The 14,187-nt window shown below is 44.8% G+C and overlaps 1 protein-coding gene across 1 annotated transcript in view; it reads left to right on the top strand.

Annotated features, from left to right (window-relative positions):
- The window catches only part of AGPS (alkylglycerone phosphate synthase), an 815,346-nt gene that overhangs the window by 726,678 nt on the left and 74,481 nt on the right, over window positions 1-14,187 (top strand). The window contains exons 18-19 of the mRNA XM_085645221.1: window positions 2,110-2,209; window positions 12,615-12,672. Of these exons, the coding sequence (XP_085501347.1) occupies window positions 2,110-2,209; window positions 12,615-12,672 (158 nt within the window). The remainder of the gene's footprint in view (window positions 1-2,109; window positions 2,210-12,614; window positions 12,673-14,187) is intronic.

Below are 14,187 nucleotides of genomic sequence, written 5' to 3'. Positions count from 1 at the left end.
GGCATCACCTTGGCGGTTCAACACCTGGCAGGTTCTCTGAACGCCAGGGCGGACGAACTCAGCCGCCGGTGCTTGATGGATCACGAATGGCGTCTGAACTCGAATGTGGCGCAAGGTCTCTTTCTGCGGTGGGGAGAGCCTTGGTTAGATCTATTCGCCACCGAAGAGAACGCGCAATGTCATCATTTCTGCACGTTGGAATTTCCAAGGCAAGCCTCGCTCGGCGACGCTTTTCGTCGCGAGTGGAGTTGCGGTCTGTTGTACGCCTTCCCGCCTATACCACTTCTGCCCAGAGTGCTGAAGAAGATTTGGGACGACCGGGCCCAAGTCATCCTTGTGGCTCCGGATTGGGCTTGAAGATACTAGTATCCCGAGCTACTCAGCATGGCGATCGATCCACCGATCCGACTGCCTCTTCGGGAGGATCTTCTGTCGCAGCAGCAGGGGACGGTCCTCCACCCGAACCTGTCCAGCCTCCACCTCCATGCGTGGAGATTGAGCGGCGACATTTGACAGCTTTCGATCTTCCTCCCAAAGTCTGTGATGTCATTCTGGCAGCCAGGCGTCCCTCCACTAAGATGGTATATGCCTGCAGGTGGAACAAGTTTGTGGCATGGTACACAGCTAAGGCTATGGATCCCCTCTCTGCCCCTCTTTCTGAAGTCCTTCTGTTCCTTCTTTCTTTGGCCCAGCAGGACTCTGCTCTGGGCACTATCACAGGTTATCTTTTGGCCATCTCCGCCTTTTTACGGCTTCCTGATCAGCCTTCTCTTTTTAAGTCTCTGGTTGTTAACCGTTTCCTAAAAGGCATTACGCACACGTTTCCTCCCGTGCCGTTCATAATGCCTCAATGGGACTTAAACCTTGTCTTGACATATCTGATGCGCGCTCCCTTCGAGCCCCTTCATACCTGTCCTTTGCGTCTTCTCACTCTCAAGACGGCCTTCCTGGTCTCTATCACCTCTGCCAGAAAAGTGAATGAGCTCAAGGCTCTTTCTTCCAAACCTCCGTTCATTTCTGTTCATCCGGACAGTATGGTTTTAAGGACCTGTCCTTCTTTCTTGCCAAAGGTAGTCACGCCCTTGCACATCGGGCAGACCATCACTTTGCCCACCTTCTTTCCGCCTCCGCATCCTTCGAAAGAGAGGCTCCACCGCCTGGACCCAAAACGTGGGCTCTCGTTCTACCTGCAGCGCACACGCCAGTTCCGGGTGGATGACGAGCTCTTTGTTGGCTACGTGGGTGCAAAAAGAGGTCGGACTGTGCACAAGCGGACCATCTCTCGGTGTGCCCATTCTACCCGGGTGACTGCAGCCACTACTGCCTTGGGACGCGGTGTCCCCTTGCAGGACATTTGTCAGGCAGCTACGTGGGCCTCGCTGCACACGTTTACCAAGCATTACTGCCTTGACAGTCGGATCCGGAGAGACGGCTTCCCTTGCCGTTCTGTTCTCTGTGACCTTCTGGTGTAATCTATTCGCAGACCCACCACCGGGGTTGGTATTGGTAAGGAATCTATCACTAACGTGTCTCTTTCAGATGCACAAGTTACTACTTGTGTAACGATATATCTGTAAGAGACATTAGTTAGTGATAGATTCCTTTCCGCCCCACCCATCCTCCCTGTTCTGCGAACTGATTTCTAGGATTAAGGTCATCCCCTTCAGGGCCCTAGTTTCTTGGCACCAGTGGTCAGTTTCTTGCATGGCTCTGCGTTCCTGGCGCGGAAAGTCGTGTATAGAACCGACGTCAGCGCACATGGGTGGTGCCTAAGTAGTCTCCGTGACGTCATCTCTGCGCTTACGACGCCAGTGACGGACGCGGAGCCGCACGACGCCACCTACTGACGCGCAGGGGTACTACTACAAAACTTTCCGGAGCCAGTCTGACGCCTGGGGATTATTCTAAGGTAAGGAATCTATCACTAACTAATGTCTCTTACAGATATATCGTTACACAAGTAGTAACTTGTGCATTTATTCAAACTTGTAAAGATTATACTAACTTATGTAGCCATAGCAAAGCAAATGGCTTTAACTTAATCAAAGGCAAGACCTATTGCATTTTCAATGCTTGTTGTTTAATTGTGTCCTATTTGTTTTATTTCAGGGTCACACAAACATATGATGCTGGTGCTTGTGTCTATTTCTATTTTGCTTTTAACTACAGAGGAATTGGTGAACCTATTCATGTTTATGAACAAATTGAGGTAATAAACTTTCTCTGTCTGATTATCTTTCATAAAAAACTATAATAAAAATGTTCTATTAACAGAGAGTTACTAAAGTGTGCTCCTTTCTGGAAAATCTTCATCTTGTATAGTCTTCTCAGCCTGCTTGCAGGAATCTGGAAATCTTCAGCAATACTTTCCAGTGCTAGGTGGGCTCGTGTGGCGCAACCACATACCCTTGTGCTATCTTGCCTGTATATTATAAATCTAGTTCATTTAGTCGTCATCAGCACCTGTGACATCTGTTCATTTTTTACTGCTCTTTACTGACATAGGGATCTTAAGACCATTTAGAATTGTACCATTTCTTCCTTAAAAATCTATATTTTTGGCCATGTTTCTACACATGTTGCTTCTGAAATATTCATGGCTCAAACCCTGCTCTGATTAATACAGTCAAATGAATAGAGCTTGATCATTAGGTGAGCATGCACACAGGCTGTGCCATCATGTACTTTAAGGTTACCAGTGACATGGAGGCCCATTTTGCAAGGCCTCATGTACACAGAGCTTTCTAAATCAACTTGAGGATTCTTGGCAATTGCTTATCCTCCCGTAAGGGAGGTATCCTTGTGATATGAGCATCATAAAAACACGCATCGTCCTCTTCTATCCAATAAAAAATGAAGTGAAGTCACAATTTTTCCCTGACAAAATGGTATTAAAGATCAAATACTTTTTTATTCCCACTGTGCTTTTAGAGTTCCCTTTATTATAGAAGATTTCATTATCATCATTCTGGCCACCTTCCCATCATTTGAAAGTGGAGGAGTGTTTGCACATATTAGACGAGGAAGCTTCCCACAGTTACTGGTTGAAAGGTTATGAGTTGGGACTTAATGACCAAATATTTATACTTAGCTTTGAGCTAAACCTTATATGGACATTTGGAAGTATATTATTTCTTTGTGGATAATATTATGCATTTATGAATGCTTTGATGTAGCATTCAAAGGCACCCTGAAACCACAAAGGTTCCATTTTAGAAGTGAATTAGCAGCTAAATCCGTTTTGCTTAAACAGTAACTGGTTCCATGTACCTAGCTGCAATTTGGTCTTGTCTATGTATGTTCTCTAAAATATTACTGTCTTTATTGCAATGAGGTTCAATTTATTAGAATGGCCTTACAAAATGGTTTGGTACATTAAAAAACATTTCGAGGAGCTCAGTTCCTCCTCCCTATGTAATTCTGCCATGTCAGTTGTCCAAACTGAGGAATCTTGTAGAAGAGTTATCACTACAAGCAAAAGGTAGTATGTTCAGCCCTTTCTGATGGATACTTTTAACCACAGATTTATCCTCTATTGGAGATTACCCAGGAGCAGGCCTGGATCTGGGGAACGTTACATCAATGCAATCCTATGCCCAAAGGTGGTACAGTGTGGCTCCGCAGTAACTCCATACTAACCTGAATATGACAGAGCAGAAATGCATATGAGCGGCACAACTATACACTGACATCAGTTCCTTTCTTTGATGCGGAGCTCCTCTCCCAACTTCTCCCAACTTTTTTGTTTTTCCAATATTGACCTTAGACTGTATGCAAGGGACATTGTCTCCACCGAAAACTCATGCCGCGAATGCAGGAAGCAGATATCAATCACTGGCAGAAACAACATATTACTTTGGTGCCTGGGCTCAGATCATGACTTGAAGCCTTGTGATAATGTGTAATGCACCTAAAAGCTATCGAGGAATGGGAGGTGAAACTTTACTTCACCGAACATAAGAGGTTACGGTTGGACTGTAAGTCCCATTCTTGTTCCAAGTCACAGAGACCCTAGCAATCCTTTTCTAGGAGCCTGTCCCACATGAAGCCCCTATCCCGCTCAAAGTCTTCCGGTAAGCCAAAGATGCACCTTAAGCACACAATAGCTAAGCGTGGCTCAACCTCATCCTGCCACTTCAAATCAGACGAGAATATGCAAAGGCATCAATTGAAAAATCAGACCCTACAAGAGTCCTATGACTTGAATCTGGTTCCGCACCTGCTACCTGTGTGCTGCGACTTCCCCTGGCTGTCATCGACCTTGAGGCAAATAGCGGCATTAACTGAGGCGATGCTGCAGCTCTTTCAGATGCTTCCATCTCCCTCTTGCATGCCTTTGGGCCCCATAAGGCCGCCTGTGGCTCTAGTTGGAGTTTCACCAGTGTGCCCTCCGTCAGCACCTGTGACCTGTGGCCCTGTGAGGCCAATTCCTGAGCCCTTTCTGACACCGATCATGACAATCTTTGATTAATGTCACATAAATGCAAACTAACTCTAGTGAGGTAGTATTGATGAAAATTGCTGATTCCAGTCACCAGACTAAAAAGGAGATTCTAGATTAAGAATCTACAGAAAGATTACCTATCTATCAGAAAGAGTGTTACTAAAAGTAACTTATTTGTTATTATGTTTCTTTAATTATTACATATTTAATTTTCAGCTTATTCAAAATGTGCGTTATATAAATTACATAGGTATACATTATTTCATGAAAAACAGTAATACAAATAGTAAACCGTTAAAGCTGTAAGAAAAACATATTACATAAATGCTACCTGAGAAAATGTTCATTCTTTTTATGTTGTGTCTGATATGGATGACGTCTTGCCATGTGTCCTGTAGATAGCCACTATTACAGGCTGATATCGCTATTAAATATGGAAACAAAAGTCCTTGCTAAAATGCTAGTAAACTGCCTCTGTTGGGTGAAATGATATTTAATTGATCCAAACCAATTAGGTTTCATGCACTTCGGTGTAATGGATTGTACCTCAAGAGGCACCAGATCTGTTACGGAACCTGCAGTCTGTGGATGCTGCCAAGGCTTTTGCTTCCATTGAATTGCCATATGAGTGTGTGAGAGAGTGATTTAGAGAGAGAAAGCGAGAGAGAGACACTACTCCCAAAATCTTTGGGATTTGGTGGTTCAAATCCTCTCAGGGGTCTGAGAGGATCTTACACTTCTCATAACCCAAGCTATTGAAGATTATTGTGATGTGGCCATGTTCGCAATTCATAATGGCTCGGACTCCCATTGATTCCATCAGCTGAGTCATTGGCAACAGTGCCACCATTCGCCATCACTCCTGGATCTGGTCAGTGGGTTCCCTTGTGGACTTAGTTTTTTACCTGACTCGCTTGTTTAGGGACAAAGTATATTCCACTCCGGAACAGTTCAGAGAGAGCAGAGCCACAGTGCGCTCCCTGGGCATTTGTGACCCACCTCACCTGCTGCATCAGCTCTATCATTCCTCATGTGGCATCTGCAGAGGTACCCTCATACCAGCAGACAGTTCAGCCCCAACAGGGTTCCCAACAGTTTTGCGGCCTTGGCCCCGACGCCCAATGCCGCTGTGGTCAAGGCCAGTGAGCTACACAGTCCCCTCACAAACTCTCTCCCACCCCCAGTCTCCCTTTCCAAACCACTTTAGCGTGCCTTTAATGGAGTACAGCCACCCGGCTGGAGGCAGGATCCAACAATACTCGCCAGGTTGGCAGATGGTAACATCGGACAGATGGGTCCTACAGAGAATCCGAAAGCGGTGCACCTTGCCCTTCAATGCCTCTCCACCGCCCTTTTCTCCATCCCCAGAGCAACTGTCGAAGGACCATCTGTTTTTTTACGGCAGAAAGTTCAAGCCCTTATGACCACAGGTACTGTCAAGGGGGGGCCTCCACCAGAAGAAGATCATAGTTCTTATTCCAGCTACTTTCTGGTGCCAAAGAAGGACAGAGGCCTTTATCCTATTTTATACCTGAGCTCTGTCAAGGCCTCACTTCCTTCGTAAGAAAAAGATGCTCACACTGGCCAAGGTCTTGTCTGCCCTCGACCCTGTGGAGTGGATGGTGGTGTTAGACCTTAAGGATACCTATGTCCAAATACTTGTTCTGCAGGTCCATCGGTGCTACCTGTTGTTCGTAGTGGGACAAGAGATTTTTCAGTTTGCTGTGCTCCTGCTCCCCTTTGGTCTCACCAGCATACCAGGGGTGTTCACGAAAGTGATGGCGGTGGTCGAAATACCCCTTCAAAGGTCCCAATCTTCCCCTACCTTGACAACTGCTTGTTGAAGGCGAGCTTGGCTCAAGTAGTTGTCAACCACCTCCTAACTACAGCAAGCCTCCTGTCATCTTTGGGTTTCACTGACAACGTGCCGAAGTCACACCTTCTCAGACTTTCTCCTTCATCAGACTCATTCTGGACACATTTCAGTTTTGTGCTTTTCACCCGGACATTCAGGCTGTTATCCTGATCTTTCAGCCTCTGTCCTGGATCTCAGCGAGGTTACCTCTGAGGGTGTTGGGACTGAAGGCCATCTGCATCTTGTTGGTCAAGCACACCAGGTGGTATATACAGACTCTGCAGTGGGATCTGAAGTCTCAGTGGGCCCGACATCTATGGGACCTTTCCTGCCATGTCCACAATTGATAGGTCTCTGGCAGTGGCCTGGGTACATATCTACTGTGTGGAGCTCCAAGCCATCCTCTTGGCTTTGAAAGCCTTCCTTCTGTCCATTAAGGGAAGGCTGGTACAGGTGCTCACCAACAACACCACCGCCCTGTGGTGTTGCAATAAACAGGGTGGAGTGGGGTCATGGGCCCTGTGTGAGGAGGCGCTACGCCTCTGGAAATGGGAGGCCCATCAACGGATTTTCATGTTTGTAAACCACCTGGCAGGATCTTTGAATGCTAGGGCAGACAAACTCAGCCAGCATTGCCTAGCAGATTACGAGTGGCAGTTACACCAGAGGTGGTGCAAGGTCTTTGCCTCGATTGGCTCGATTGGAGAGCACCTTAGCTCGATCTGTTTGCCACCGCTGAGACCGCTCAGTGTCAGCAGTTCTGCACATTGGAGTTATCCAAGGTGTCTCAGGACTTCTGTATGCCTTCCAGATGTTACCTCTTCTGCCCTGAATTTTGAAGATCAGAAGCACATCATCCTGCTGACCCCAGATAGGGCACAGCGGGTATGGTATCCAGAGCGGCTGGGCTTGAGCATCTGTTCTCCGCTCAGGCTGCTCTTCTGGGAAGACCTGCTGTCGGAGTAACAGGGCAGGGTTCTACACCAGAGCCTTCACAGTCAACACTTTCATGCATGGAGATTGAGAGGTGACAGCTGAATACCTTCGACATTCCTGTGCAGATGGTTGATGTCATTAGGCATCTCTCGATAAAAGCTGTATACGCCTGCAGTATGGATAAATGTGTGGTTTGATGCAACACACTGCATAGTGACCCCCTACAAGCCAAGTTATTAGACGTTCTGTTTGTATTGCTCTTGCCCTGCATGGCTTAGCTTAGGGGCACAGTTTAAGGGTACATTATGGTTCTTTTGGCCTTTTTTATTGTTCCAGGACCAGACCTCATTGTTTAAAACACAGGTTGTGATGCATTTTTCTGAAAGGCCTGCAACACTTGTTTCCTGCCTCCTTTTTTTCTTATGCCACAGTGGGATCTTAACTTGGTCCTCACAGCGTAGTGAGTGAATGAGCTTCAGGCTCTCTGTGTTAACCTGCTATGCACCATCGTCTTCCCAGACAAGCTGATTCTTGCCAAAACTTGTGGCGCCATTCCACGTTGGTCAAACCATCACTCTGCTGGCGTTTTATGCTCTGCTTCACCCCTCTAAGGAGGAAGAGAGACTCCATTGGTTGCACCCTCAATAGTACACTGAGATCTGCATTGACCTTACTATAGAACACCGGAAGAATGATAATCTCTTTGTGGGGTTCGCTGGAGCAAAATAAGGCTAGGCCATGCAGAAATGCACCATCTCCCGCTGGATAATGCTCTGCATCAAGATCTGCTACACATTGGTCAAAGAGCCCCCTCCATAAGGTTCTCGACTCATTCCGCTAAGGCTGATACCACTGCTTTGGCATGCAGATTTCCTTTCCTGGACATCCGCCACAGAGCTATGCAGGCGTCACTTCATACGTTCATGAAGCACTCCTGTCTTGACAGCCAGGTTCGACGAAAGGGGCATTTAACCTACTCTATCCTACAGGACATTTTGGTTTGAGCCAATTCACAGACCCTCCTCCTAATAGGTACTGCTCTGGTATTTATTCAAAAGGTGAGGAATCTGTAGTTGGGTGTGTCTCAGAATAACAAGTTACTTACCTTCGGTGGTTGTGTTTCTAGTAGGGACTACTTAACTGCAGATTCCCGACAGATTCCTCCCCGTTCTGTGAACTGGACTCCAAATCCATTTAGATCCCAAGCCTAGGAATTGGCACTCTGGTCACAACCAATTTGCTCTTGGGGCTTTGCGTCTGTGGTCTTAGACATTCTCAAAAGAAACTGATGTTAGCGTGCAGGAGTGACACCTCTATAGGCTGTGCATGCCATTTCGGGAGTAGAATGGCATCAGTGCAGAGCTGCATGGTGTCAACTACCGTCTATACGAGGTGCTGCTGAAAAAGTTTCTTGATCAAGTCTGGCACCTATGGAATTTTGAAAAGGTGAGGAATCTGCAGTTAGTGTTACTAAGGGTAAGTAACTTGTTCAACTGCTCTGTGATTGTGTTCTGGTGGTGGCACTTTGAGATATGATCAGGAGGTCGGGTGGTGTTGGATTCAAAATGATTGGGGACTGAGAAATGGAACTGTCTCGTGAACTGGTTATTATGAAACAAAGAACTGCCATAAGAAATTTTAACAAGTTTCTGGAGTATGCATTCAATACTGTGGATTGCCTTTGAGGGCTCCGTAGGAGCGATCCATATGTTATGTTATGTTATCGACCATTTTTAGCACGCACGGCTACTCGGAAGTGTCCCGGCGCGAAAACCAATTCAAAGGAGACAGGGAGGCATAGACCGCGGCTGAAGGCTTAATTGAACAGCAAGGTTTTTAACTGCTTTTTAAACAGCCTAAGGTCCTGGATGTTCCTAAGCTCAAAGTGCAGCCTATTCCAAGCCTTCGCTGCCCTGACAGAGAGGGTGAGCTACCTCCCATTCTAACGAGGCGGTAACGAGGAATAATAGCAAGGCATTGTCCCGTGGAGCAAAGGTGTCTGGGTGGTACATAGAAATCAAAGCGTCTCCTGAGATACATGGGCCCTGATCTGTAAAGGGCACCGTGAGCAATGGTAGAGCCTTAAATAGAACACTCTGGTCAACCGGAAGCCAATGCAAATCCCGGAGAAGTTGCTTAGTGATGGCCCTACCCAGAATACCCAGTAGGGTTCTAGCGGCCGCATTCTGGACGGTCTGTAGCGTTTTTAGCTGATATCCAGGAAGACCAATGTAGAGGGCATTGGCATAGTCTAACCGCGAGAGAATGAGAGCGCGGGTCACCATTTCTTTTGCAGCTTTAGGCAGTAGAGGCAGAAATTTCTTGAGGAGTTTCAGTGTGCCAAAGCACACTCCGGCCAATTTATTAATCTGCGGTAGGAATCTGAGGTCCTCACTGAACCAGACCCCCACATTTTTTACTGGGCTTCCCATTGACTTAGGCATGGGTAACCCTTGGGCCAAAGGTCATCCCTAAAATGCAGCGAGAACGACCCATAGAGGAGTACCTCAGACTTATCCTCATTGCATTTGAGTTGGGCCTGCGCTAACCATTTAAAAACTTCGGACAGAACGTTTTTAGCTAAGTTAGGGGATAAATCATTTTTCTTCCACATGAAGAGAAGCTGGGTATCATCAGCATATGCTATGATTTTAGCACCCAGCCCTTCCGCCAGATAGATTAGCGGCGTCACATAAACGATCCATATGATATTGTCTTTTGTGGATGGTATAGTGTTTATGAATAACTGACAGCTGCATACTTTTTTATATATGTACAGGGCTCCTCCAGCGCCCCTAATCACTGTACTGTGATATCTGACAACTTTGCCTCATCTGCATGTTTTATTCAATATTTTGTTCATAGAAATTTTTCGAATATTAAGGGGAAATTAGATTCAATAAAATAAAGAAAATAAAAATTGATGTAAAACAATGACTTGCTTATTAAAGGAAAAATAAATTGTAGACCATATAGTAAATCTTGTTTAAAGAAAATAGTTTTAATTTAAAAGCTCAAAAAAGAAGATAATGGTAGAGTAAGACCAGGTAGTGGGAAGGCTAGGTGGTGGAATGAGGCTATGGAAAAGGGGGCCCACGCTAACAAAAGAAATGCAAAAAGCAGTGGCATAGCGAGGGGAGAAAACAATGGAAATACTTGGTGTGGCAGAACTGCATATCAGTACCCGACTTTGGCAGCTGAAAACAAGCTCTCAGCTGTGGCAGTTGCAGCCACAAGGCTGAATCCCTTGCAGTTACCTCTTTGGGGCAGTTTCAGCCAACGGGGTGGTCAAGGCTCTCTGGTTCAGCAACAATGCCCCTTTCATGTCCTCATCAACAGAAGCTTCAATAGTCTCTCATGTCAGTAGCAGGCTGCCAGATGACACAGAAATGCACGCTGTGGTATAACATGGATACAGATAAATCATGGACTGAACATAGAGATAGGGGCCGTCACAGCACGGGTTTGGGTGGGGTTGTAATTTTTCTATGGGTGCTCCTCATGCAAGGAACACATTGGGCGACTCCTGTTTGACAGTCTCTCTTCCTGCTCGGCCAGGTACACTTCTTTTCCCCCTCAGCAGGAAGGCAAGCTTCTAGCCTCTTTAGGCAGACTATTAGCTCCTCTAGCAGAAAAGACTGAATTCATGTGATGTTCCCTTCCTTCTGAGAGACTGTCTATCGAGCAGACAGACACCCTGGATGCACATCAGCTCTTCGAGTACTCTGTGGAGCACTTCCTTCCTTGAACAAGAAGAACTTGGTATTGGAATAAAGTGGGGTGTATTTGAACCCGACTTTCATACACGTTTTCCAGACAGCGCTTGTGGGTCTACTGTCTAAGGTTTTAGAACCATTTTGGGTTGGTTGTCTTTCTTATTTAATTTCCAAGTTGTTCTCCAGACAACACCTTTACGCAAAGTGATGATTCGCATAATGGGTAGCAATGAGGCTGGCTCCAGGTAGGAATACTCAAAACAGTGCACAATGAAGTGTGAGTTATCTGCATATAGCTGTCATCCGTCTTCTTGAAATAAGAATCGGAGACAGACAAGAGCTACCTCATCTTGAACTACTGAAACTGCAGTTACACCCCTCATCCCTCCCATTCACTAAATCCTAATGCGCAGGAAGAACTATCAGCTGTCCCTTGCAAACGAGGTGGATATTCTATAGGTAGCCCTGTCTCCATCATCCACACTTCAATGTTTGAGTCTCCAACCTCCAGCCACAGGGATGTAGGCATTGCACTTTCGCTGTCTGGAGGTAGCTGTCCTCATTGTCTGTCAGTCCCTTGTCTGTTTACAAGCTTTTGCCCAGTTTTCCTCTGTCTGGCACATGAACTTTAGAACTGAGAACTAGGAACACACACGAAAATGGAGTTGAAGTTGAGGATATGATGTTGGGACAGATAGGCAGTGTCTTTTGACCTCTCATTTGTAACCGTTGTGAATAGTTTCTGATCCTAGCATTGTTTGTTTCTGAAGATACCAGAGTGCTCTAAGACTTTCAGAACTACTTGAGTGGGTGGTTGCGACTTGAGGTGCTTACCCATTCCTGATTGGTTTGTGCATCTTCTAATGCCAAAATTATGTTTTATATTCTATTAGTGCATGCATAATCAGAATGTTCATATCCTACTCGCCAGTCAGCTATCACTTTACCACTCTGTAGGTTACTCTTTCCTGATTGGCCTGTGTGTCTTCTAATGGCAAAATTATATTTTATATTCTATTAGTGAATGTTTTACCGAAAGGTCCATATCCTACCAACAAGTCGGTCATCACTTTACCACTCTGTAGTCAACCATTCTCTGGCATCATAGTAATTTCATTGGTAGATCTAGCTTTCCTCTAAACTTTTAACTGACTAATATGATTTGAATGTCACTACTTAATTTGATCCGGTGGTTTCAGTTGTGGGCATCCAAACTCATTTTGGGGGTCTGGCACTTATTTTTCTGCATCAGACATTCATCGAGAGCAGGTGAGGGGAAAACAGACACAGCAGGAAGATGGAGTAAGAAAAGATAGAAAAAATGAAGAAGGCAGAAAGCAGGTACCCCCAAGATAAATTGACAGGGAGTATCTGGTAGTGAATTAAAGAGACATGAGGTGGATTTAGGACTACATAGCCTTGATATTTGGCGCACCTACATTTAATTGCACCAGCTACGGTCTTCTGAGCAGAGCTTTGAGCATCAACATTCGTACTTTAAAAAATAAGCACAATTGAATGTTATACCACAATATAAAGAGAAACACCTGCGTGAAAGGCGCATTATGAGGCGGAGCACAAAAATTCATCTGTGGTTTGGTTTCCGCTTATGATATGGCCCACATTTCTTTTTCAGTGGTTTTTGTTCTCTTATCCCATACAGGTTGCTGCAAGAGAAGAAATACTTGCCAACGGGGGAAGTCTGTCCCATCATCATGGAGGTATTTTGCTTCTAGCTGCTGCTTTTATAAACATACTTTTCAAAATTTGATTTTTTTGCCCTACCTTTATATATGCGAGTTTTCAAAACTCATTGCTGATATGCTGTGATTTACCTTTCCTCTAATCCTTTTCTATTTACTAAATAATTGCCCACTATAAAGTGGGCCTCAATTGAGCTTTCGCTGTATTGTGAATAGAAACACACACTCCACCCTTTGTTGACTCACTTTATTAGGTGTGCTTTAGTATTTAAATAAGGACTCCTGTTCTGTGTATGTGGTCGCTGCTGAGAACATTCCTTTCAAGTACCAATAATTGCTTTTTCCCCATGTAGTGCTTTCGTGTTCTGTACTTCATCGAATGAAGGTTCATTTCATGGAATGCAATTTTTGTCTTTAATTTTGTTCTGACTTGTCATATTACAACTTGTCACACTGACCCTAAATTACTATATTAGGTGCTCTTGGGAATTCTTTGAAAAGTGCTTCTATATCTATCTTTGACTCTCCCTATGATATTCCATTCTAGTACTATTGTCCTTATGACTTAAGTCACCTAAGATGAATGTACCAAGTTATTTCTTTTCATTCCTCCCTGGGATTTTTTCTACTGTTCATTCCTAATGGTATGAAAGCCAGGAGATACCAATGTGAAGCTAGTGATTTTTTTTTTTTTTAATATATATAATTTTGATTGTATTGTTTATTTTTTTTTACAATACCACAACCTTACATAGTACTCATTAGTATCATACCGAGAAAGGATCATGTACATCGCACCATCGCACTGATCTATGAGACTTCAGTCTAATCCCCGACATACCAACCACTTCCCCGTATACTTTGTAATGTTTCTTGGGACTTCCCCTTGATGCATACGTTGGTTCTTGTTTGCATTGCAGTCCATTGCCTGTTCCTTGTTGGTGGTTCCACTGAAAGTGATGACGCAGCTCACATCGGCTTCATTGAGCACATTTCTTTTTTTTCTTTACTAATGGACACGGACGTGTGGTCAATCGTCTGTTATCCGCTTTATAGGCATATTAATTCTCTCTCTTTTACAATATGTTGCAAGGACTATACCTTCTGTTTAACATTCTGGGTTTGATTAGTACCTGACCTACCATTTATCAGAGTACAGACCTGCTGACTTACTGTATGCAGCATGATAGCTCTAAGGCCTGTGATGACTTGATCCTGAAGTCTTTGAGTAATGATGCTACTCTCAGAATAAACAAGTTTACATCTTCTATTTTATGGCTCTTTGATAGAGCTTGAGCAAGCATTGTGGTGAGCGAGAGACAGTAGAACAAATTACAAAAGACTAAGTAGATCCTTAATAGGAACCCACCAGAGACATGAGTGAATTGTGCTATCCTTACCGAAGAAATGGAGAAGTGCAAACAGCGTATGATGAGCCGCTTGTTGGTAATGCACACTGACATGCGTTAAGTTACTTACAGCTAAATTACTATTGCGGTTAGTAAATGAGTGTAGACGGGTCTAAGTCTATAG

Source organism: Triturus cristatus, chromosome 3_1, assembly GCF_964204655.1.
Source record: "Triturus cristatus chromosome 3_1, aTriCri1.1, whole genome shotgun sequence".
Taxonomy (NCBI): Eukaryota; Metazoa; Chordata; class Amphibia; order Caudata; family Salamandridae; genus Triturus; species Triturus cristatus.
Note: the sequence above shows the minus strand (reverse complement) of the source record. Positions and strands in the feature narration are given on the sequence as shown.